The sequence below is a fragment of the Pseudophryne corroboree genome, unplaced genomic scaffold (genome assembly GCF_028390025.1).
Source record: "Pseudophryne corroboree isolate aPseCor3 unplaced genomic scaffold, aPseCor3.hap2 scaffold_1189, whole genome shotgun sequence".
Lineage (NCBI taxonomy): Eukaryota > Metazoa > Chordata > Amphibia > Anura > Myobatrachidae > Pseudophryne > Pseudophryne corroboree.
In genome coordinates this window covers 110,869-136,354 of record NW_026967814.1, presented here as the reverse complement: position 1 = coordinate 136,354, position 25,486 = coordinate 110,869, and the positions used below count along the sequence as shown (strand labels likewise).

Genomic DNA, 25,486 nt, shown 5'->3' with positions numbered 1-25,486 from the left:
GAATATGTGAGCTACACGTGGCTTGGTGTATAGTACTGCACTCGGGGAGAGGAATATGTGAGCTACACGCGGCTTGGTGTACAGTACTGCACTCGGGGAGAGGAATATGTGAGCTACACGCGGCTTGGTGTATAGTACTGCACTCGGGGAGAGGAATATGTGAGCTACACGTGGCTTGGTGTATAGTACTGCACTCGGGGAGAGGAATATGTGAGCTACACGCGGCTTGGTGTATAGTACTGCACTCGGGGAGAGGAATATGTGATTACATTGCCAGCCCTTGGACAGTTGATTTATGAAAGTTACACCGAGAGCTCTTGGGCAGGTTGTGTGTCACAGTGTGTGTAATGCACAAGCCTATTTACCTAAAGCCTGGGTCCATTCCTACAAAATGCAATGACAAAGCACCCTGTAGTGATAAAAAATATGTAGGAGCGGAGAAGCAGTGTGTACCTGGTGGGTGTACTTGGTGGGTGTACCTGGTGGGTGTACCTGGTGGGTGTGGAGGCAGCAGAATAATAGACAGGTGAAGCACAGCACAGGTATCTTACATAGTTTATTCTTCTGGAGAATCCAGGGTTGGGCGAGTTACAGGAGCTTGTCCTTGGTCTATGACCTTCCCCTGCTCCCCAGGACTGTCTCTCATTCTTCTGATGAATAGGGAATAATGGAGGCCTCATTCCTAGTGTGTCTGATGCACTACCTACGGTACGAGGAAAGAGCCATAACCGTCACCAGCAGGGTGATGAGACCCAGGCACGCTGTGGCTGTAGCAGTAAACAAATTGGGGTACTGTAGCTGGCAGTACCACAGGATGAATAGAACCAGTCCGAGTAGTGGCACCAGCAGACTACCAATGTTTAGAGGGACCTGGTCCAGCTCGGCACCACTACGTCCTGAAGGTGATGCATGGGGAGAGATGTGGCAATGAAGCACACAGCCGTCTGTAAGCTGGAGAGACGCCACACTTTGAGAGTCATCTCGCAGGAGCTGGCCTTGGTAGATGAGGCGGACGCGCGACTCCTGTTCCGGAAACTGGCTCCTGTATCAGGGAAAAGCAAGAAATTGTGATCAGGACAGACTAATACAACATGGCATCATTTATCCATTAAGGATCCCCTTCCGGAAAGCCGTGACACTAAATGAGGCATTATAGTAGTGTATGGCACAATTCCCAGGTGGTAACCAGTGGCCAGAATCTGGAACACAGAAATACAGCTCTTCTTTCCCCCCGCAGAACTCAAAATCACTTTACAGACATCAGGTACATCGTACAAGGACTGAACTGTTGAGCAAGACTACTCAGATTGATGACCTAGGCCAGTGGTGGCCAACTCATTTTATACCAGGAGCATGACCGAGCTGCAACAAGTCCATGACACATTTCTGCACACGCATCAGGCCGACTCTCTGATGTATCTGAAAATATATTTTCCTTCCTTGAGTCTGACTGGTCGGCCACCTCTGGTCAAGGTAGAGTAGAGGAATGGGCAAGAGAGCGTGGTAATTACAGTCTAATTCCACACAATGCAAAATCATGCACTCGGGTCTCAGAAATCCAACGGCTAAATATAGTATTAATGACATTATACTGGAGGAGGGGGAAAGGGTTCTAGGAGTCACTATTTCAGGTGACATAAAGGATAAATATAGTATTAATGGCACTATACTGGAAACTACTGAGGAGGAAAGGGATCTAGGAGTCACTATCTCAGGTGACATAAAGGATAAATATAGTATTAATGGCACTATACTGGGAACTACTGAGGAGGAAAGGGATCTAGGAGTCACTATTTCAGGTGACATAAAGGATAAATATAGTATTAATGGCACTATACTGGAAACTACTGAGGAGGAAAGGGATCTAGGTGTCACTATTTCAGGTAACATAAAGGATAAATATAGTATTAATGGCACTATACTGGAAACTACTGAGGAGGAAAGGGATCTAGGAGTCACTATTTCAGGTGACATAAAGGGTAAATATAGTATTAATGGCACTATACTGGAAACTACTGAGGAGGAAAGGGATCTAGCAGTCACTATTTCAGGTGACATAAAGGATAAATATAGTATTAAAAATGACACTATACTGGGAACTACTGAGGAGGAAAGGGATCTAGGAGTCACTATTTCAGGTGACATAAAGGATAAATATAGTATTAGTGGCACTATTCTGGAAACTACTGAGGAGGAAAGGGATCTAGGAGTCACTATTTCAGGTGACATAAAGGATAAATATATGATTAATGGCACTATACTGGAAACTACTGAGGAGGAAAGGGATCTAGGAGTCACTATTTCAGGTGACATAAAGGATTAATATAGTATTAATGGCACTATACTGGAAACTACTGAGGAGGAAAGGTATCTAGGAGTCACTATTTCAGGTGACCTAAAGGATAAATATATGATTAATGGCACTATACTGGAAACTACTGAGGAGGAAAGGGATCTAGGAGTCACTATTTCAGGTGACATAAAGGATAAATATAGTATTAATGGTACTATACTGGAAACTACTGAGGAGGAAAGGGATCTAGTAATCACTATATCGGGTGACATAAAGGATAAATATAGTATAATGACACTATACTGGGAACTACTGAGGAGGAAAGGGATCTAGGAGTCACTATTTCAGGTGACATAAAGGATAAATATAGTATTAATGGCGCTATACTGGAAACTACTGTGGAGGAAAGGGATCTAGGAGTCACTATTTCAGGTGACATAGGATAAATATAGTATTACTGGCACTATACTGGAAACTACTGAGGAGGAAAGGTATCTAGGAGTCACTATTTCAGGTGACATAAAGGATAAATATAGTATTAATGGCACTATACTGGAAACTACTGAGGAGGAAAGGGATCTATGAGTCACTATCTCAGGTGACATAAAGGATAAATATAGTCTTAATGGCACTATACTGGGAACTACTGAGGAGGAAAGGGATCTAGGAGTCACTATTTCAGGTGACATAAAGGATAAATATAGTAATAATGGCACTATACTGGAAACTACTGAGGAGGAAAGGGATCTAGGAGTCACTATCTCAGGTGACATAAAGGATAAATATAGTATTAATGGCACTATACTGGGAACTACTGAGGAGGAAAGGGATCTAGCAGTCACTATTTCAGGTGACATAAAGGATAAATATATGATTAATGGCACTATACTGGAAACTACTGAGGAGGAAAGGGATCTAGGAGTCACTATTTCAGGTGACATAAAGGATAAATATAGTATTACTGGCACTATACTGGAAACTACTGAGGAGGAAAGGTATCTAGGAGTCACTATTTCAGGTGACATAAAGGATAAATATAGTATTAATGGCACTATACTGGAAACTACTGAGGAGGAAAGGGATCTATGAGTCACTATCTCAGGTGACATAAAGGATAAATATAGTCTTAATGGCACTATACTGGGAACTACTGAGGAGGAAAGGGATCTAGGAGTCACTATTTCAGGTGACATAAAGGATAAATATAGTAATAATGGCACTATACTGGAAACTACTGAGGAGGAAAGGGATCTATGAGTCACTATCTCAGGTGACATAAAGGATAAATATAGTCTTAATGGCACTATACTGGGAACTACTGAGGAGGAAAGGGATCTAGGAGTCACTATTTCAGGTGACAAAGGATAAATATAGTAATAATGGCACTATACTGGAAACTACTGAGGAGGAAAGGGATCTATGAGTCACTATCTCAGGTGACAAAGGATAAATATAGTCTTAATGGCACTATACTGGGAACTACTGAGGAGGAAAGGGATCTAGGAGTCACTATTTCAGGTGACATAAAGGATAAATATAGTAATAATGGCACTATACTGGAAACTACTGAGGAGGAAAGGGATCTATGAGTCACTATCTCAGGTGACATAAAGGATAAATATAGTCTTAATGGCACTATACTGGGAACTACTGAGGAGGAAAGGGATCTAGGAGTCACTATTTCAGGTGACATAAAGGATAAATATAGTAATAATGGCACTATACTGGAAACTACTGAGGAGGAAAGGGATCTATGAGTCACTATCTCAGGTGACATAAAGGATAAATATAGTATTAATGGCACTATACTGGGAACTACTGAGGAGGAAAGGGATCTAGGAGTCACTATTTCAGGTGACAAAGGATAAATATAGTATTAATGGCACTATACTGGAAACTACTGAGGAGGAAAGGGATCTAGGAGTCACTATTTCAGGTGACATAAAGGATAAATATAGTATTAATGGCACTATACTGGAAACTACTGAGGAGGAAATGGATCTAGGAGTCACTATTTCAGGTGACATAAAGGATAAATATAGTCTTAATGGCACTATACTGGGAACTACTGAGGAGGAAAGGGATCTAGGAGTCACTATTTCAGGTGACATAAAGGATAAATATAGTAATAATGGCACTATACTGGAAACTACTGAGGAGGAAAGGGATCTAGGAGTCACTATTTCAGGTAACATAAAGGATAAATATAGTATTAATGGCACTATACTGGGAACTACTGAGGATAGGGATCTAGGAGTCACTATCTCAGGTGACACAAAGGATAAATATAGTATTAATGACGCTATACTGGAAACTACTGAGGAGGAAAGGGATCTAGGAGTCACTATTTCAGGTGACATAAAGGATAAATATAGTATTAATGGCACTATACTGGAAACTACTGAGGAGGAAAGGGATCTAGGAGTCACTATTTCAGGTGACATAAAGGATAAATATAGTATTAATGGCTCTATACTGGAAACTACTGAGGAGGAAAGGGATCTAGGAGTCACTATTTCAGGTGACATAAAGGATAAATATAATATTAATGGCGCTATACTGGGAACTACTGAGGAGGAAAGGGATCTAGGATTCACTATCTCAGGTGACATAAAGGATAAATATAGTATTAATGGAGCTATACTGGAAACTACTGAGGAGGAAAGGGATCTAGGAGTCACTATTTCAGGTGACAAAGGATAAATATAGTATTAATGGCACTATACTGGGAACTACTGAGGAGGAAAGGGATCTAGGAGTCACTATCTCAGGTGACATAAAGGATAAATATAGTATTAATGGATTAGTATTAATGGCACTATACTGGAACTACTGAGGAGGAAAGGGATCTAGGAGTCACTATTTCAGGTGACATAAAGGATAAATATAGTATTAATGGAGCTATACTGGAAACTACTGAGGAGGAAAGGGATCTAGGAGTCACTATCTCAGGTGACATAAAGGATAAATATAGTATTAATGGCACTATACTGGAAACTACTGAGGAGGAAAGGGATCTAGGAGTCACTATTTCAGGTGACATAAAGGATAAATATAGTATTAATGGAGCTATACTGGAAACTACTGAGGAGGAAAGGGATCTAGGAGTCACTATCTCAGGTGACATAAAGGATAAATATAGTATTAATGGCACTATACTGGAAACTACTGAGGAGGAAAGGGATCTAGGAGTCACTATTTCAGGTGACAAAGGATAAATATAGTATTACTGGCACTATACTGGAAACTACTGAGGAGGAAAGGGATCTAGGAGTCACTATCTCAGGTGACATAAAGGATAAATATAGTATTAATGGCGCTATACTGGAAACTACTGAAGAGGAAAGGGATCTAGGAGTCACTATCTCAGGTGACATAAAGGATAAATATAGTATTAATGGCACTATACTGGAAACTACTGAGGAGGAAAGGGATCTAGGAGTCACTATCTCAGGTGACATAAAGGATAAATATAGTATTAATGGCACTATACTGGAAACTACTGAGGAGGAAAGGGATCTAGGAGTCACTATTTCAGGTGACATAAAGGATAAATATAGTCTTAATGGCACTATACTGGAAACTACTGAGGAGGAAAGGGATCTAGGAGTCACTATTTCAGGTGACAAAGGATAAATATAGTATTAATGGCACTATACTGGAAACTACTGAGGAGGAAAGGGATCTAGGAGTCACTATTTCAGGTGACATAAAGGATAAATATAGTCTTAATGGCACTATACTGGAAACTACTGAGGAGGAAAGGGATCTTGGAGTCACTATTTCAGGTGACATAAAGGATAAATATAGTCTTAATGGCACTATACTGGAAACTACTGAGGAGGAAAGGGATCTAGGAGTCACTATTTCAGGTGACATAAAGGATAAATATAGTCTTAATGGCACTATACTGGAAACTACTGAGGAGGAAAGGGATCTAGGAGTCACTATCTCAGGTGACATAAAGGATAAATATAGTATTAATGGCACTATACTGGGAACTACTGAGGAGGAAAGGGATCTAGGAGTCACTATTTCAGGTGACATAAAGGATAAATATAGTGTTAATGTCACTATACTGGGAACTACTGAGGAGGAAAGGGATCTAGGAGTCACTATCTCAGGTGACACAAAGGATAAATATAGTATTAATGACGCTATACTGGAAACTACTGAGGAGGAAAGGGATCTAGGAGTCACTATTTCAGGTGACAAAGGATAAATATAGTATTAATGGCACTATACTGGAAACTACTGAGGAGGAAAGGGATCTAGGAGTCACTATCTCAGGTGACATAAAGGATAAATATAGTATTAATGGCTCTATACTGGAAACTACTGAGGAGGAAAGGGATCTAGGAGTCACTATCTCAGGTGACATAAAGGATAAATATAGTATTAATGGCACAATACTGGAACTACTGAGGAGGAAAGGGATCTAGGAGTCACTATTTCAGGTGACATAAAGGATAAATATAGTATTAATGGCACTATACTGGGGACTACTGATGAGGAAAGGGATCTAGGAGTCACTATCTCAGGTGACATAAAGGATAAATATAGTATTAATGGAGCTATACTGGAAACTACTGAGGAGGAAAGGGATCTAGGAGTCACTATTTCAGGTGACATAAAGGATAAATATAGTATTAATGGCACTATACTGGAAACTACTGAGGAGGAAAGGGATCTAGGAGTCTCTATTTCAGGTGACATAAAGGATAAATATAGTATTAATGTCACTATACTGGGAACTACTGAGGAGGAAAGGGATCTAGGAGTCACTATTTCAGGTGACAAAGGATAAATATAGTATTAATGGAGCTATACTGGAAACTACTGAGGAGGAAAGGGATCTAGGAGTCACTATCTCAGGTGACATAAAGGATAAATATAGTATTAATGGCACTATACTGGAAACTACTGAGGAGGAAAGGGATCTAGGAGTCACTATTTCAGGTGACATAAAGGATAAATATAGTATTACTGTCACTATACTGGAAACTACTGAGGAGGAAAGGGATCTAGGAGTCACTATCTCAGGTGACATAAAGGATAAATATAGTATTAATGGCGCTATACTGGAAACTACTGAGGAGGAAAGGGATCTAGGAGTCACTATCTCAGGTGACAAAGGATAAATATAGTATTAATGGCACTATACTGGACACTACTGAGGAGGAAAGGGATCTAGGAGTCACTATTTCAGGTGACATAAAGGATAAATATAGTATTAATGGCACTATACTGGAATTACTGAGGAGGAAAGGGATCTAGGAGTCACTATCTCAGGTGACAAAGGATAAATATAGTATTAATGGCACTATACTGGAACTACTGAGGAGGAAAGGGATCTAGGAGTCACTATTTCAGGTGACATAAAGGATAAATATAGTATTAATGGCACTATACTGGAAACTACTGAGGAGGAAAGGGATCTAGGAGTCACGATCTCAGGTGACATAAAGGATAAATATAGTATTAATGGCGCTATACTGGGGACTACTGAGGAGGAAAGGGATCTAGGAGTCACTATCTCAGGTGACATAAAGGATAAATATAGTATTAATGGCGCTATACTGGGAACTACTGAGGAGGAAAGGGATCTAGGAGTCACTATTACAGGTGACATAAAGGATAAAATAAGAATTTACTTACCGATAATTCTATTTCTCGTAGTCCGTAGTGGATGCTGGGAACTCCGTAAGGACCATGGGGAATAGCGGCCCCGCAGGAGACTGGGCACAAAAGTAAAGCTTTAGGACTACCTGGTGTGCACTGGCTCCTCCCCCTATGACCCTCCTCCAAGCCTCAGTTAGGATACTGTGCCCGGACGAGCGTACACAATAAGGAAGGATTTTGAATCCCGGGTAAGACTCATACCAGCCACACCAATCACACCGTACAACCTGTGATCTGAACCCAGTTAACAGCATGATAACAGAGGAGCCTCTGAAAAGATGGCTCACAACAATAATAACCCGATTTTTGTAACAATAACTATGTACAAGTATTGCAGACAATCCGCACTTGGGATGGGCGCCCAGCATCCACTACGGACTACGAGAAATAGAATTATCGGTAAGTAAATTCTTATTTTCTCTGACGTCCTAGTGGATGCTGGGAACTCCGTAAGGACCATGGGGATTATACCAAAGCTCCCAAACGGGCGGGAGAGTGTGGATGACTCTGCAGCACCGATGAGAGAGAACTCCAGGTCCTCCTCAGCCAGGGTATCAAATTTGTAGAATTTAGCAAACGTGTTTGCCCCTGACCAAGTAGCTGCTCGGCAAAGTTGTAAAGCCGAGACCCCTCGGGCAGCCGCCCAAGATGAGCCCACCTTCCTTGTGGAATGGGCTATTACAGATTTTGGCTGTGGCAGGCCTGCCACAGAATGTGCAAGCTGAATTGTACTACAAATCCAACGAGCAATAGTCTGCTTAGAAGCAGGAGCACCCAGCTTGTTGGGTGCATACAGGATAAACAGCGAGTCAGATTTTCTGACTCCAGCCGTCCTGGAAACATATATTTTCAGGGCCCTGACTACGTCCAGCAACTTGGAGTCCTCCAAGTCCCTAGTAGCTGCAGGTACCACAATAGGCTGGTTCAAGTGAAACGCTGAAACCACCTTAGGGAGAAATTGAGGACGAGTCCTCAATTCTGCCCTGTCCGTATGAAAAATTAGGTAAGGGCTTTTATAGGATAAAGCCGCCAATTCTGAGACACGCCTGGCTGAAGCCAGTTCTTTCTGGAAGAAAATCGACAGGGCCGAAATTTGAACCTTAATGGACCCTAATTTTAGGCCCATAGACAGTCCTGTTTGCAGGAAATGCAGGAAACGACCCAGTTGAAATTCCTCTGTAGGGGCCTTCCTGGCCTCGCACCACGCAACATATTTACGCCAAATGCGGTGATAATGCTGTACGGTTACATCCTTCCTGGCTTTGATCAGGGTAGGGATGACTTCATCCGGAATGCCTTTTTCCTTCAGGATCCGGCGTTCAACCGCCATGCCGTCAAACGCAGCCGCGGTAAGTCTTGGAACAGACAGGGTCCCTGCTGGAGCAGGTCCTTTCTTAGAGGTAGAGGCCACGGGTCCTCTGTGAGCATCTCTTGAAGTTCCGGGTACCAAGTCCTTCTTGGCCAATCCGGAGCCACGAGTATAGTCCTTACTCCTCTCCTTCTTATGATTCTCAGTACCTTGGGTATGAGAGGCAGAGGAGGGAACACATACACTGACTGGTACACCCACGGTGTTACCAGAGCGTCCACAGCTATTGCCTGAGGGTCCCTTGACCTGGCGCAATACCTGTCTAGTTTTTTGTTGAGACGGGACGCCATCATGTCTACCTTTGGTTTTTCCCAACGGTTCACAATCATGTGGAAGACTTCTGGGTGAAGTCCCCACTCTCCCGGGTGGAGGTCGTGTCTGCTGAGGAAGTCTGCTTCCCAGTTGTCCACTCCCGGAATGAATACTGTTGACAGTGCTATCACATGATTTTCCGCCCAGTGAAGAATCCTTGCAACTTCTGCCATTGCCCTCCTGCTTCTTGTGCCACCCTGTCTGTTTACGTGGGCGACCGCCGTGATGTTGTCTGATTGGATCAGCACCGGCTGACCTTGAAGCAGAGGTCTTGCTAGGCTTAGAGCATTGTAGATGGCCCTTAGCTCCAGGATATTTATGTGAAGTGATGTCTCCAGGCTTGACCACAAGCCCTGGAAATTTCTTCCCTGTGTGACTGCTCCCCAGCCTCTCAGGCTGGCATCCGTGGTCACCAGGACCCAGTCCTGAATGCCGAATCTGTGGCCCTCTAGAAGATGAGCACTCTGCAACCACCACAGGAGAGACACCCTTGTCCTTGGTGACAAGATTATCCGCTGATGCATCTGAAGATGCGACCCGGACCATTTGTCTAGCAGATCCCACTGGAAGGTTCTTGCGTGGAATCTGCCGAATGCGATTGCTTCGTAAGAAGCCACCATCTTTCCCAGGACCCTTGTGCATTGATGCACTGAGACTTGGCCTGGTTTTAGGAGATTTCTGACTAGTTCGGATAACTCCCTGGCTTTCTCCTCCGGGAGAAACACCTTTTTCTGGACTGTGTCCAGGATCATCCCTAGGAATAGAAGTCGTGTCGTCGGGATCAGCTGCGATTTTGGAATATTGAGAATCCAACCGTGCTGGCGCAGCACTATCTGAGATAGTGCTACCCCGACTTCCAACTGTTCCCTGGATCTTGCCCTTATCAGGAGATCGTCCAAGTAAGGGATAACTAAAACTCCCTTCCTTCGAAGGAGTATCATCATTTCGGCCATTACCTTGGTAAAGACCCGGGGTGCCGTGGACAATCCAAACGGCAGCGTCTGAAACTGATAGTGACAGTTCTGTACCACAAACCTGAGGTACCCTTGGTGAGAAGGGTAAATTGGGACATGTAGGTAAGCATCTTTGATGTCCAGAGACACCATATAGTCCCCTTCTTCCAGGTTTGCAATCACTGCTCTGAGTGACTCCATCTTGAATTTGAACCTTTGTATGTAAGTGTTCAAGGATTTTAGGTTTAAAATTGGTCTCACCGAGCCGTCCGGCTTCGGTACCACAAATAGTGTGGAATAGTACCCCTTTCCCTGTTGTAGGAGGGGTACCTTGATTATCACCTGCTGGGAATATAGCTTGTGAATGGCTTCCAATACTGCCTCCCTGTCTGAGGGAGACGTCGGTAAAGCAGACTTTAGAAAACGGCGAGGGGGAGACGTCTCGAATCTTAATTTGTACCCCTGAGATACCACCTGAAGGATCCAGGGGTCCACTTGCGAGTGGGCCCACTGCGCACTGAACTTCTTGAGACGGGCCCCCACCATGCCTGAGTCCGCTTGTAAAGCCCCAGCGTCATGCTGAGGCGGGAGAGGGCTTTTGTTCCTGGGAACTGGCTGTTTGTTGCAGCCTTTTTCCTCTCCCTCTGCCACGGGGCAGAAATGAGGCGCCTTTTGCCCGCTTGCCCTTATGGGGCCGAAAGGACTGCGCCTGATAATACGGCGTCTTCTTAGGTTGAGAAGCTACCTGGGGTAAAAATGTGGATTTTCCAGCAGTTGCCGTGGCTACCAGGTCTGATAGACCTACCTCAAATAACTCCTCCCCCTTATAAGGCAATACTTCCATGTGCCTTTTAGAATCCGCATCACCTGACCACTGCCGCGTCCATAAACCTCTTCTAACAGAAATGGACAGCGCACTAACTCTTGATGCCAGTCGGCAAATATCCCTCTGTGCATCACGCATATATAGAAATGCATCCCTCAAATGCTCTATAGTCAGTAATATAGTGTCCCTATCTAGGGTATCAATATTTTCAGTCAGGGAATCCGACCACGCCAGGCCCGCACTGCACATCCAGGCCGAGGCGATTGCTGGTCGCAGTATAACACCCGTGTGAGTGTATATACATTTTAGGATATTCTCCAGCTTTCTATCGGCAGGTTCCTTTAGGGCGGCCGTATCAGGAGAGGGTAGTGCTACCTGTTTAGACAAGCGTGTGAGCGCTTTATCCACCCTAGGGGGTGTTTCCCAACGTGCCCTATCCTCTGGCGGGAAAGGGTACGATGCCAATAACCTTTTAGGAATTATCAGTTTTTTATCGGGGGAAACCCACGCCTCATCACACACTTCATTTAATTCCTCGGATACAGAAAAAACTACCGGCAGTTTTTTCTCACCAAACATAATACCCTTTTTAGTGGTACTTGTATTATCAGAGATATGCAAAACATTTTTCATTGCTTCAATCATGTAACGTGTGGCCCTAGTGGAAGTCACGTTTGTCTCCTCATCATCGACACTGGAGTCAGTATCCGTGTCTGTGTCTGCCATTTGAGGTAACGGGCGTTTTAAAGCCCCTGATGGCGTTTGAGACCCCTGGACAGGCACAAGCTGAGTAGCCGGCTGTCTCATGTCGTCAACTGTCTGTCGTAAAGAGCTGACACTGTCACGCAATTCCTTCCATAAGCTCATCCACTCAGGTGTCGACTCCCTAGGGGGTGACAACTCTATAATAGGCAACTGCTCCGCCTCCATCTCATTTTCCTCCTCAAACATGTCGACACAATCGTACCGACACACCGCACACACACAGGGAATGCTCTGATAGAGGACAGGACCCCACTAGCCCTTTGGGGAGACAGAGGGAGAGTATGCCAGCACACACCAGAGCGCTATATATAGACAGGAATACCACTATAAAATGTGCTTTTCCCTTTATAGCTGCTGTTAGTATCAAAACTGCGCCAAATTAGTCCCCCCCTCTCTTTTTTACCCTTTTCTGTAGTGCAGGACTGCAGGGGAGAGTCAGGGAGACGTCCTTCCAGCGGAGCTGTGATGGAAAATGGCGCCCGTGTGCTGAGGAGATAGGCTCCGCCCCCTTCTCGGCGGCCTTTTCTCCCGCTTTTTGGTGAGTTCTGGCAGGGGTTAAAATACATCCATATAGCCCAGGGGGTTATATGTGGTGTATTTATGCCAGCCAAGGTGTTTACATTGCTGCTCAGGGCGCCCCCCCCTAGCGCCCTGCACCCTCAGTGACCGAAGTGTGAAGTGTGCCTGAGTAACAATGGCGCACAGCTGCAGTGCTGTGCGCTACCTTGTTGAAGACTGATGTCTTCTGCCGCCGATTTTTCCGGACCTCTTCTTGCTTCTGGCTCTGTAAGGGGGCCGGCGGCGCGGCTCTGGGACCGAGCTCAGAGGCTGGGCCTGTGTTCGGTCCCTCTGGAGCTAATGGTGTCCAGTAGCCTAAGAAGCCCAAGCTACCACCACTTAGATAGGTTCGCTTCTTCTCCCCTTAGTCCCTCGATGCAGTGAGCCTGTTGCCAGCAGGTCTCACTGAAAATAAAAAACCTAAAACTAAACTTTCACTAAGAAGCTCAGGAGAGCCCCTAGTGTGCACCCTTCTCGGCCGGGCACAAAAATCTAACTGAGGCTTGGAGGAGGGTCATAGGGGGAGGAGCCAGTGCACACCAGGTAGTCCTAAAGCTTTACTTTTGTGCCCAGTCTCCTGCGGAGCCGCTATTCCCCATGGTCCTTACGGAGTTCCCAGCATCCACTAGGACGTCAGAGAAATATAGTATTAATGGCACTATACTGGAAACTACTGAGGAGGAGAGGGATCTAGGAGTCACTATTACAGGTGACATAAAGGATAAATATAGTATTAATGGCGCTATACTGGGAACTACTGAGGAGGAAAGGGATCTAGGAGTCACTATCTCAGGTGATATAAAGGATAAATATAGTATTAATGGCACTATACTGGAGACTACTGAGGAGGAAAGGGATCTAGGAGTCACTATTACAGGTGACATAAAGGATAAATATAGTATTAATGGCGCTATACTGGGAACTACTGAGGAGGAAAGGGATCTAGGAGTCACTATCTCAGGTGACATAAAGGATAAATATAGTATTAATGGCACCATACTGGGAACTACTGAGGAGGAAAGGGATCTAGGAGTCACTATCTCAGGTGACATAAAGGATAAATATAGTATTAATGGCGCTATACTGGAAACTACTGAGGAGGAAAGGGATCTAGGAGTCACTATCTCAGGTGACATAAAGGATAAATATAGTATTAATGGCACTATACTGGAAACTACTGAGGAAAGGGATCTAGGAGTCACTATCTCAGGTGATATAAAGGATAAATATAGTATTAATGGCGCCATACTGGGAACTACTGAGGAGGAAAGGGATCTAGGAGTCACTATTTCAGGTGACAAAGGATAAATATAGTATAAATGGCACTATACTGGAAACTACTGAGGAGGAAAGGGATCTAGGAGTCACTATCTCAGGTGATATAAAGGATAAATATAGTATTAATGGCGCTATACTGGAAACTACTGAGGAGGAAAGGGATCTAGGAGTCACTATTTCAGGTGACAAAGGATAAATATAGTATTAATGGCACTATACTGGAAACTACTGAGGAGGAAAGGGATCTAGGAGTCACTATTTCAGGTGACATAAAGGATAAATATAGCATTAATGGTGTTATACTGGGAACTACTGAGGAGGAGAGGGATCTAGGAGTCACTATCTCAGGTGATATAAAGGATAAATATAGTATAATGGCACTATACTGGGGACTACTGAGGAGGAAAGGGATCTAGGAGTCACTATCTCAGGTGATATAAAGGATAAATATAGTATTAATGGCGCTATACTGGAAACTACTGAGGAGGAAAGGGATCTAGGAGTCACTATTTCAGGTGACAAAGGATAAATATAGTATTAATGGCACTATACTGGAAACTACTGAGGAGGAAAGGGATCTAGGAGTCACTATTTCAGGTGACATAAAGGATAAATATAGCATTAATGGTGTTATACTGGGAACTACTGAGGAGGAGAGGGATCTAGGAGTCACTATCTCAGGTGATATAAAGGATAAATATAGTATAATGGCACTATACTGGGGACTACTGAGGAGGAAAGGGATCTAGGAGTCACTATTTCAGGTGACATAAAGGATAAATATAGTATTAATGGCACTATACTGGAGACTACTGAGGAGGAAAGGGATCTAGGAGTCACTATTTCAGGTGACATAAAGGATAAATATAGTATTAATGGCACTATACTGGGATCTACTGAGGAGGAAAGGGATCTAGGAGTCACTATTTCAGGTGACATAAAGGATAAATATAGTATTAATGGCACTATACTGGGAACTACTGAGGAGGAAAGGGATCTAGGAGTCACTATCTCAGGTGACATAAAGGGTAAATATAGTATTAATGGCGCTATACTGGAAACTACTGAGGAGGAAAGGGATCTAGGAGTCACTATCTCAGGTGACATAAAGGATAAATATAGTATTAATGGCACTATACTGGAAACTACTGAGGAGGAAAGGGATCTAGGAGTCACTGTTTCAGGTGACATAAAGGATAAATATAGTATTAATGGCACTATACTGGGAACTACTGAGGAGGAAAGGGATCTAGGAGTCACTATCTCAGGTGACATAAAGGGTAAATATAGTATAATGGCACTATACTGGAAACTACTGAGGAGGAAAGGGATCTAGGAGTCACTATCTCAGGTGACATAAAGGATAAATATAGTATTAATGGCACTATACTGGAAACTACTGAGGAGGAAAGGGATCTAGGAGTCACTGTTTCAGGTGACATAAAGGATAAATATAGTATTAATGGCACTATACTGGGAACTACTGAGGAGGAAAGGGATCTAGGAGTCACTATTTCAGGTGACATAAAAGCAGGTAAGCAATGTAACAAGGCAATGAGTAAGGTTAGTCAGATGCTTGGCTGCATTAGGAGAGGAATCAGCAGCAGAGAAAGAAGTGATAATGCCACTGTATAGGTCATTGGTACGGCCTCATCTAGAATACTGCTTCCAGTTCTGGAGGCCATATCTTCAAAAGGATATTAATACATTAGAGACTGTACAAAGAAGGGCAACTAAAATGGTGCATGGCCTTTGTGACTGGATGGTTCCGTACGAAAGCACTCACCGCCTCGCGTCCGCCCCCAGTCACAGAATGGAGATTTCGGTCACACGGGACCTGGCCAATTAGGGGATTCCCGCTTACCGTCAGTGGCTCCACCCACTGCACAGTGGGCGTGTATTATGCTGCCACCACCACTCCTTGTAACTGTGACTTCTGGAATCACAGTTCTGCTCTGTATGTGCCGACATGCTGTCTTACCACACCTGTGTGATGTTGACGAATCCTCACTAGTCACTTGACTAGGCCTCTGCACGGTAGCTGCAGGGAGGCGGAGCTTGGAGACGCTGGGTACACCCTGGACAACTGGAAAACGGAGCTAGGTTTCGCCTAGCCCCGCAGGTCAGAAGATGAAGCGGTCGTCTTGAGGCAGAAAATGTTTATTTGGCCAGTCTTAAAAAAAGACTCTTCCCTATTTCTAGGGGCAACAGCAATACAGCAAGATGTTTACAGCAGAAAGTAGTTGGAATACCACCTCTGGAGGGTAACAGGCCTCCTCTTTTTATCTTACTCCAATACACATACCACAAGAGGTAAGCCAACCCTGTTGTTCTCAACCAATTGTTTACTCAGGTGCTGTGAATGCCTTGGCCACATGCACAGCTACCATTGTCCTCTATAGACAGTGGGGAGTGGTCACTCTCCTTTGACCGTCCTATCCTGGAGTGTTGGTAGCCTCCCGGGAGTCGTTCTGTCTATGGCTGGGGGAAGTATTCCCACCTAAACTACTTCCAGGAACCTGCCCGAGGGCCCAGCTCACTATCTGCAGCCTGAATTCGGGCTCGGGCAGCCTAGATCCCAGGTCAGGGTTTCCTGCCCACCAAGGGTGATCCCTATGGAGCTCCAGAAAACCACTCACCTTGTTTTAAAGCTGAGCTGCTCGTCTCTCTCCTAATGGTACTTCCATGTGGGAGGCTAGAGGGGAAGGCATTCCGTTTTTGGGGAAAAGGACTGGGGCAATCCGACAGCCTGCACAGCCACGGATCCCCCCCCCCTCTCCTCCTGGGACACAACCAATTAAGTGCATTACACTTTAAATACAGTTCAAATACACTATACACATTGTTGCTTAAATATACACTGTGCAGGGCACAGGCTCCACATACCCAGGCACTGCAGTGCCTCACCATACAATATTTATGACATTTAAGAACCATTGCTATTTTGCATTTACTGTGCCCAAGCGCTTAGCGCTGGGCTCCCTTAGTCCTGCAGCCTCACTGCTAGGCCTCTCCCCAGGGTCAGCAGGGTGCACCGGGGGGTTAGGGAAGATGGTTGCAGCAGGGGCTAATTGTTGCCTGCACCACTGCTGCCCCCGCGTCACCCAGTGTGGCTAAAATTTCTGCATCGCCGCAGCCTCCCAATCCACTGCCCCTTGCTGAAGCCCGGCAGCCGGGGACGTTTGTCCCGGCCACTGTGGCTCTGTCTCCCTGGAGCGCTGAGACGCCGGGAGCATAGCTCCCGGTCCCCAGCGTCCGATGCACTACACACTCCCCGCTGCATAGGGAGTCCCATGTGAGCAGCACACCCCTGCAGCCAAGCACACTCGTCCCGGCTGCCGCGGCTTGCCACCTCCGTAGTGCTGAGGCACCAGGAGTACACACAGCCCTGCAGCATCGGGACAACTCTCCCGGCTACGGCGACTCCCTCTCTGCCGCAGGCGCCGGGAGTGGAGCTCCCGGTCCCCGGCAGTCAGCACTGAGCGATGCCTTCTCCCCCGGCGCACACACACATGCCAGCGCGCCGGGGGTTAACACTCACTGCCGCTGCCCCCGGAGAGGTCCAGGGCCACGGCACATCAAAAAGGCACTTTTTCAATATTTTAGAAAACTTGGCGCCTAGCGCCTATACATTTTAAAGATGGCGCCTAGAGCCAAGTACACATTTACAAGTGGCACCAAGCGCATATTGTACACTAACATGGCGCCGGGCACTGAGGGTTAACCCTTTCAGTGCCACCACGGCCATTAGCCATGTAGCCGACAGGGTCTCCAGCCACACTCTACATCACACAACTTACCCAGAAAGGTCCATACACACTGAGCGATTTTCACTGTGCCCAGCGACGTTCCCGGGGGTGAACCACATTCCACACTAGGAGTCTGTTGAAAGTGGTTCACTCAGCTGGTAAAACAGCCTGATGGACGGCGGTGGTAAGCGATGATGCGGGAGCGCGCATCAGTGCTCATCGCCCGCCCATTCACACTGGCCGAGTTTGAGCTCAAAATCGGCTCGTGTGTATGGGCCTTAAGACTGTGTATAGTGTGGGGCAGAGTAGGGAAAGGGGGGACATGATAGAGATAGAGACTAGTAAATCTACATATAGATATTAATGTATACAGATATAACAATGCACAGTAAAGACTGGATGTATATCACAGGGTACTTGTAGTAAATATCCCTGTAGTTATGCACTTGTTCTTAACTAACACTGTCTAAACGACATGTAGAATACTTAAGTGTCCTGTAAATGCACAGCGCTGATGATGCAGGCGGCTTTACAGAGGAGACAGAGCCCAGCAGTCCCAGAATCAGCGCAGCTTTGTGTAATTGCGCCCAAACGCCGACAGGGCGTGAGGGAGACAGAGAGATGCAGCTCCAGGGCGGGAACATTTACTCTAAATGGCGCCCAGGGGCTGGGGGAGGGGCTACAGGCCAGAGCTTATCCCCTTGCTGGACTTCACCACCGGGTACTGCGGGCCTTAATAAAATAGATTATAGCCTAATCTGACCTGTGCCCCTTGCCCTGGTGGTCTAGTGGGGTCCCTGTTCGGCCACAGTGTCCACATCAGTGCACGCGGCCCGCCTCCTAATGGCTGCTGCGGATCGCGATTTCCAGCGGGCCCCACCTGGGGGACCCTCTTACCTCCTCCCTGAGTGCGGCCATGCGATCCCGGAGAACTTCGGTTAGTGTGTGTGCCCTGGGTGAAGAACCGGAGCCTCCGCTGTAAGTACCCGGCAACCAGGGACGCGGGAGTATACAGCGCCGCTGGGGGAGGTGATGGAGCTGCAGCCCTTGAAGTCTTCTATCTGCTGTGAGGTACACTGTGATTCCACAGGGAATAACATCGGGGATGTCCTAAAGCAGTTCCTCATGGGAGGGGATGCACTGTAGCGGACACAAGAACCCGGCGTCCAAAGGAAGCATCCTGGGAGGCAGAAGTATCAAAGTCATAGAACCTGATGAACGTGTTCACTGAGGACCACGTAGCCGCCTTGCACAATTGTTCCAGGGATGCGCCACAGCGGGCCGCCCAAGAAGGTCCAACAGACCGAGTAGAATAGGCCTTGATAGCAGCAGGAGCTGGTAGACAAGCCTGCGCATAAGCATGTGCAATCACCATTCTAATCCATATGTCCAAGGTTTGCTTGTTTGCAGGCCAGCCACGTTTGTGAAAACTAAACAGTACGAAGAGGGAATCAGACCTCCTAATGGAGGCAGTCCTCTCCACATATATACGGAGAGCCCATACCACATCCAAATACCTTTCTGGAAGACAAACAAGGAGAGATAAAGGCCGAAACCACAATCTCTTGGTTAAGGTGGAAAGATGACACCACCTTAGGCAGATAACCAGGGCGAGTACGGAGAACTACCCGGTCGCAATGAAATATCAGGAAGGGCGGACAACTGGACAAAGCGCCTAAGTCCAACACTCTTCTAGCAGAGGCAATAGCCAACAGGAACAGGACCTTAATAGTAAGCCATTTCAGGTCCACCGAATCAAGAGGCTTAAAGGGAGACCCTTGCAGGGCATTAAGAACAACAGACAGTTCCCATGGAGCCACAGGAGGGACATAGGGGGGGTTGTATCTGCAAGACACCCTGAGTGAAGGTATGAACGTCAGGAATAGATGCAAGTTTCCTCTGAAACCACACCGACAAGGCAGAAATATGAACCTTGAGGGAGGCCAGAGGAAGACCTAAGTCCAGGCCTTGTTGCAGAAAAGCCAGAAGCCATGGGGTTCTGAACTTGTAAACATCGTAGTTCTTAGCAGCACACCAGCTGAAGTAAGAGTTCCAGACCTTGTAGTAAATCCGAGCCGAAGCCGGTTTACGGGCCTTCAACATAGTTTGGATGACCGCCTCAAAGAAACCTTTTGCCCTCAGGAGTGACGCTTCAAGAGCCACGCCGTCAAAGCCAGTCTGGCCAGGTCTGGGTAGACACAAGGGCCCTGAACTAGGAGGTCTGGGCGTTGAGGAAGTAGTAGAGGACGCTCCATCGAGAGACCCTGCAGGTCTGAGAACCAATGCTGTCTGGGCCACGCCAGAGCGACTAGAAGTAGTATTTCTCCTTCTTGCTTGAACTTCCGCAGAACCCTGGGCAAGAGTGACACTGAAGGGAACACGTATGGCAGTCGAAATTTCCATGGAATTGCCAGTGTGTCCAAGAACGCTGCTTGAGGACCCCTTGTCCGTGATCCGAAGACCGTAACTTTGTGATTGTGTCGAGACGCCATCAGATCTACGTCTCGTAAGCCCTGCTTGTCCACTAGGAGTTGAAACACCTCCGGATGAAGGCTCCACTGTCCGGCGTGTACGTCCTGACGACTGAGGAAATCCGCTTCCCAGTTGATGACACCCGGAATGAACACTGCCGATAAAGCTGGCAGATGGTGTTCCGCCCAATGAAGAACTCTGGAGACTTCCATCATTGCTTTTCGGCTTTGAGTGCCGCCTGGATGCTTTATGTATGCCACCGTGGTGGTGTTGTCCGACTGTACTTGAACAGGCCTGTTTCTTAACAGAGGCAGGACTAGTGTCAAGGCACTGAACACTGCCCGCAGTTCCAGAATGTTGATGGGGAGGAGAGACTCCTCCTTGGTCCAGCGACCCTGAAGAGAGTGTTGCTCGAACACCGCGCCCCATCCCCGCAGACTGGCTTCCTTCGTCAGGAGGACCCAGTGGGGAATCCAGAAGGGAAGGCCCCTGCTCAACTGTTGATCCTGGAGCCACCAGGACAAATGCGGACCTCCGGAGTCAGGATCATCATTTGAGACCTGAGCCGCTGAGGCAGACCTTCCCACTTGGCTAGGATTAACCATTGGTGAGGGCGAGAATGGAATTGAGCATACTCCACCATGTCGAAAGTCGACACTATGAGGCCTAGTACTTCCATCAGAGTGAATAGACACTTTGGGGTGAGAGAGGAAGTATCTGATCCTGTCCTTAAGCCTCAGGACCTTCTCTGGATACAGAAAAAGCCTCTGGCTGTGTGTATCCAGCAGGGCCCCAAGGTGCACCATGCGACGATCTGGGACCAGGGAGGACTTTTTCCAATTGATTAGCCATCCATGGGCTGTGAGTTATTGCACCGTCAGCTGAAGATGACTCAGGAGGACATCTTGGGAGCTTGCAAGGATCAGCAGGTCGTCCAGATACAGCAGGATCCTAATTCCCCGTTGACGGAGATGAGGTGTCATCACAGCCATGACCTTGGTGAAAATCCAAGGGGCCATGGTCAGTCCAAACGGCAGAGCCTGGAACGGATAGTGGAGGTTGCCAATAGCAAACCGCAGATACTGCTGATGCGAAATGGCAATAGGTATATGCAGGTAAGCATTCTGTATATCCAGGGATACCATATAATCTCCGGGTTCTATGGCCAATACAATGGAGTGCAATCTTTCCATACGGAACCTGGAAACTCTCACAAACTTGTGCAGTGACTTGAGGTTGAGAATAGGCCGGGAAGACCCATTGGGTTTCGGTACTAGAAACGGGGTCGAGTAGGATCCCCTCCCTGTTTGGGAGATAGGCACCGGCACCACCACTCCTTTCTCCAGGAGGGATTGGACAACCAAGTATAGAGCTTGCGCCCTCAGCGGGTCCGATGGGATGACCGTTGTGCAGAATTGGTGAGGGGGACGGCTCTTGAAAGAGACCGCGTACCCGTGAGAGACAACTTCCTGCACCCAGCGTCTGAAGTGGTCCTTAACCAGACCTGGGTGAACTGCAGGAGTCGGCTTCCCACCCTAGGGTCCCCCAGGGGGAGGCCCGCCCCGTCATGCTGCAGGCCTGTCCTGTTTGGAAACAGGCTGAGGGGCAGCCCAGGATTGTTTAGATTTGGGTTTACCGATGTTGGAAGTACGCGGCTTGCTCGAGTGCCCCTGACCCTTTGATGTACCCGAGGTCCGAAAGGAACGCTAAGTAGTACTTTAAGCTTTCGGAGCAGAAGGAGCAGTATTAGGAAGGCACGCAGTCTTAGCTGAAGCTAAGTCAGTCATGATCTTATTAAGATATTCACCAAAAAGGATGTATCCCTTAAAAGGGAGCACCTCCAGAGTCTTCTTAGAATCTAGGTCCACCTTCCAGGAACGCAACCATAGAATCCGGCGAGACAAAATAGACGTAGTGGACGCTTTGGACGCCAGAATACCTGCCTCAGAGGACGCCTCTTCAATATAATGGGAGGCGGTGGTAATATGAGACAGACACTGTTTGGCAATGTCAAAAATATCCTGTGGTAACTCCTCCTCCAATACCTGGACCCACGCATCAATAGCATTTGCAGCCCAGGAGGCCGCAACAGTGGGCCTGTGAATTGCCCCAGTTAGGGAATAAATACACTTCAGGCATCCCTCCACACACTTATCTGTCGGTATCTTCAGGGAGGTGACAGTGGTGACAGGCAGAGAAGAGGAAACCACAATCCGGGCGACATGAGAGTCGACCGGTGGTGGAGTTTCCCACTTGTTAGTCAACTAAGCAGGGAGAGGAAAACGAGCCAACATCTTCCTGGATAGGGCAAACTTCTTTCCTGGGGAGAACCAAGACTCTTGACGTATGTCAATGAAAAGGTCAGAGTGAGGAAAAAATAAGATTTTACTTACCGGTAAATCTATTTCTCGTAGTCCGTAGAGGATGCTGGGACTCCGTAAGGACCATGGGGAATAGACGGGCTCCGCAGGAGATAGGGCACTTTAAGAAAGATTTGGATTCTGGGTGTGCACTGGCTCCTCCCTCTATGCCCCTTCCTCCAGACCTCAGTTAGGGAAACTGTGCCCAGAGAAGATGGACAGTACGAGGAAGGATTTTTGTAAATCTAAGGGCGAGATCCATACCAGCCACACCAATCACACCGTATAACTTGTGATAAACTACCCAGTTAACAGTATGAACAACAACATAGCCTCAGTTCAACCGATAAACCATAACATAACCCTTATGTAAGCAATAACTATATACAAGTCTTGCAGAAGAAGTCCGCACTTGGGACGGGTGCCCAGCATCCTCTACGGACTACGAGAAATAGATTTACCGGTAAGTAAAATCTCATTTTCTCTAACGTCCTTGAGGATGCTGGGACTCCGTAAGGACCACGGGGATTATACCAAAGCTCCCAAACGGGCGGGAGAGTGCGAATGACTCTGCAGCACCGAATTGAGCAAACAGGAGGTCCTCCTCAGCCAGGGTATAAAACTTACAGAACTTTGCAAAGGTATTTGACCCCGACCAAGTAGCAGCTCGGCACAGCTGTAGTGCCGAGACCCCTCAGGCAGCCGCCCAAGAAGAGCCCACCTTCCTAGTGGAATGGGACTAAACCGATTTAGGTAACGGCAATCCTGCCGTAGAATGCGCCGGCTGAATCGTGTTACAGATCCAGCGAGCAATAGTCTGCTTTGAAGCAGGGCCGCCAACCTTGTTGGCTGTATACAGGACAAACAGTTCTTCTGTTTTGCAGATCCTAGCCGTTCTGGCCACGTAAATTTTCAAAGCCCTGACCACATCAAGGGACTCGGAATCCTCCAAGTCACGCGTAGCCACAGGCACGACAATAGGTTGGTTCATATGAAAGGATGAGACCACCTTTGGCAGGAATTGAGGACGGGTCCGCAATTTCGCTCTATCCATATGGACAATCAGATAGGGCTTTTACTGATAAAAGCCTCCAATTCCGAAACTCGCCTAGCCGAAGCCAAGGCTAACAACATGACCACCTTCCAGGTGAAATATTTCAACACTACTGACTTAAGTGGTTCAAACCAATGTGACTTAAGGAAACGTAACACCACGTTAAGGTCCCAAGGCGCCACCGGCGGTACAAAAGGAGGCTGAATATGCAGCACTCCCTACACAAACGTTTGTACTTCAGGAAGAGAAGCCAATTCTTTTTGGAAGAAAATGGATAAGGCCGAAATTTGAACCTTTGTCGATCCTAATTTCAGGCCCAAGGTCACTCCAGTTTGAAGGAAGTGAAGCAGACGGCCCAAAAGGAATTCCTCCGTAGGAGCATTCCTGGCCTCACATCAGGAAACATATTTTCGCCATATTCGGTGATAATGTTTCAATGTCACTTCCTTCCTAGCCTTAATTAGGGTAGGAATGACCTCCTCCGGAATACCCATTACCGCTAGGATCCTGCGTTGAACCGCCATGCCGTCAAACGCAGCCGCGGTAAGTCTTTGAACAGACAGGGCCCCTGCTGCAGCAGGTCCTGTCTTAGAGGAAGAGGCCACGGATTCTCTGTGAGCATTTCCTGCAGATCTGGATACCAGGTCCTCCGTGGCCAATCTGGAACAATGAGAATTGGTCTCACGCCTCTTTTTCTTATTATCCTCAACACCATGGGTATGAGAGGAAGAGGAGTAAACACAGAAACTGACCGGAACACCCACGGTGTCACTAGGGCGTCCACAGCTTACTGCCTGAGGGTCTCCTGACCTGGTGCAATAACTCTGCGGCTTTGTGTTGAGGCGGGATGCCATCATGTCTATCAGTGGCAGTCTCCACCGAATTGCAATCTGTGCTAAGACTTCCTGATGAAGTCCCTACTCTCCAGGACGTAGGTCGTGTCCGCTGAGGAAGTCTGCTTCCCAGTCGTCCACTCCCGGAATGAACACTGCTGACAGTGCACTTACATGATTCTCCTCCCAACGAAGAATTCTGGTGGCTTCCGCCATCGCCACTCTGCTCCTTGTGCCGCCTTGGCGGTTTACATGAGCTACTGCGGTGACGTTGTCTGACTGGATCAAAACCGGTTGGTCGCGAAGTAGGGTCTCCGCCTGACGTAGGTCGTTGTATATGGCCCTTAGTTCCAAGAAGTGAAGACAAGTCTCTTGACTTGACCAAAGACCTTAGACATTTTATTTTTCCCTGTGTGACTGCTCCCCAACCTCGGAGGCTCGCGTCCGTGGTCACCAGGATCCAGTCCTGAATGCCGAACCTGCGGCCCTATAGAAGGTGAGCACCCTGCAGCCACCACAGGAGAGATACCCTGGCCCTTGGGGAGAGGGTGATCAACTGATGAATCTGTAGATGTGACCCGGACCACTTGTCCAGTAGGTCCCATTTGAAAGACCTCGCATGGAACCTGCCGAAGGGAATGATTTTCCCCGGACTCGGGTGCAGTGATGCCGACACCTGTCTTGGTTTCAATAAGTTCCTGACCAGAGTCATGAGTTCCTGGGCCCTCTCTATCTGAAGGTAGACCCCTTTCTGGTCCGTATCCAGAATCATACCCAAGAAGGGCAGACTAGTCATAGGAACCAACTGTGACTTCGGGATATTGAGAAACTAGCCGTGTTGCTGTGACACCTTCAGCGAAAGTGACACGCTGTTCAACAACTGCTCTTTTGATCTCGCCTTATAGGAGATCGTCCAAGCATGGGATAACTGACTCCTTGCTTGCGTAGGAGCACCATCATTTCCGCCAATTACCCTGAAATT

At 47.0% G+C, this 25,486-nt stretch overlaps 1 protein-coding gene across 3 annotated transcripts in view; it reads right to left on the bottom strand.

Moving 5' to 3' along the window:
- Positions 1 to 25,486, bottom strand: part of LOC134990740 (transmembrane and ubiquitin-like domain-containing protein 1) — a 74,610-nt gene that overhangs the window by 22,530 nt on the left and 26,594 nt on the right. For 2 of the 3 annotated variants that reach the window (XM_063950713.1, XM_063950714.1), the window contains exon 3: positions 539 to 1,042. In XM_063950713.1, coding sequence (XP_063806783.1) covers positions 700 to 1,042 — 343 coding nt within the window. In that variant the 3' untranslated portion in view covers positions 539 to 699. Of the gene's footprint in view, positions 1 to 538; positions 1,043 to 25,486 lie in introns of those variants that run through there. The other variant, XR_010195416.1, reaches the window with a different exon arrangement.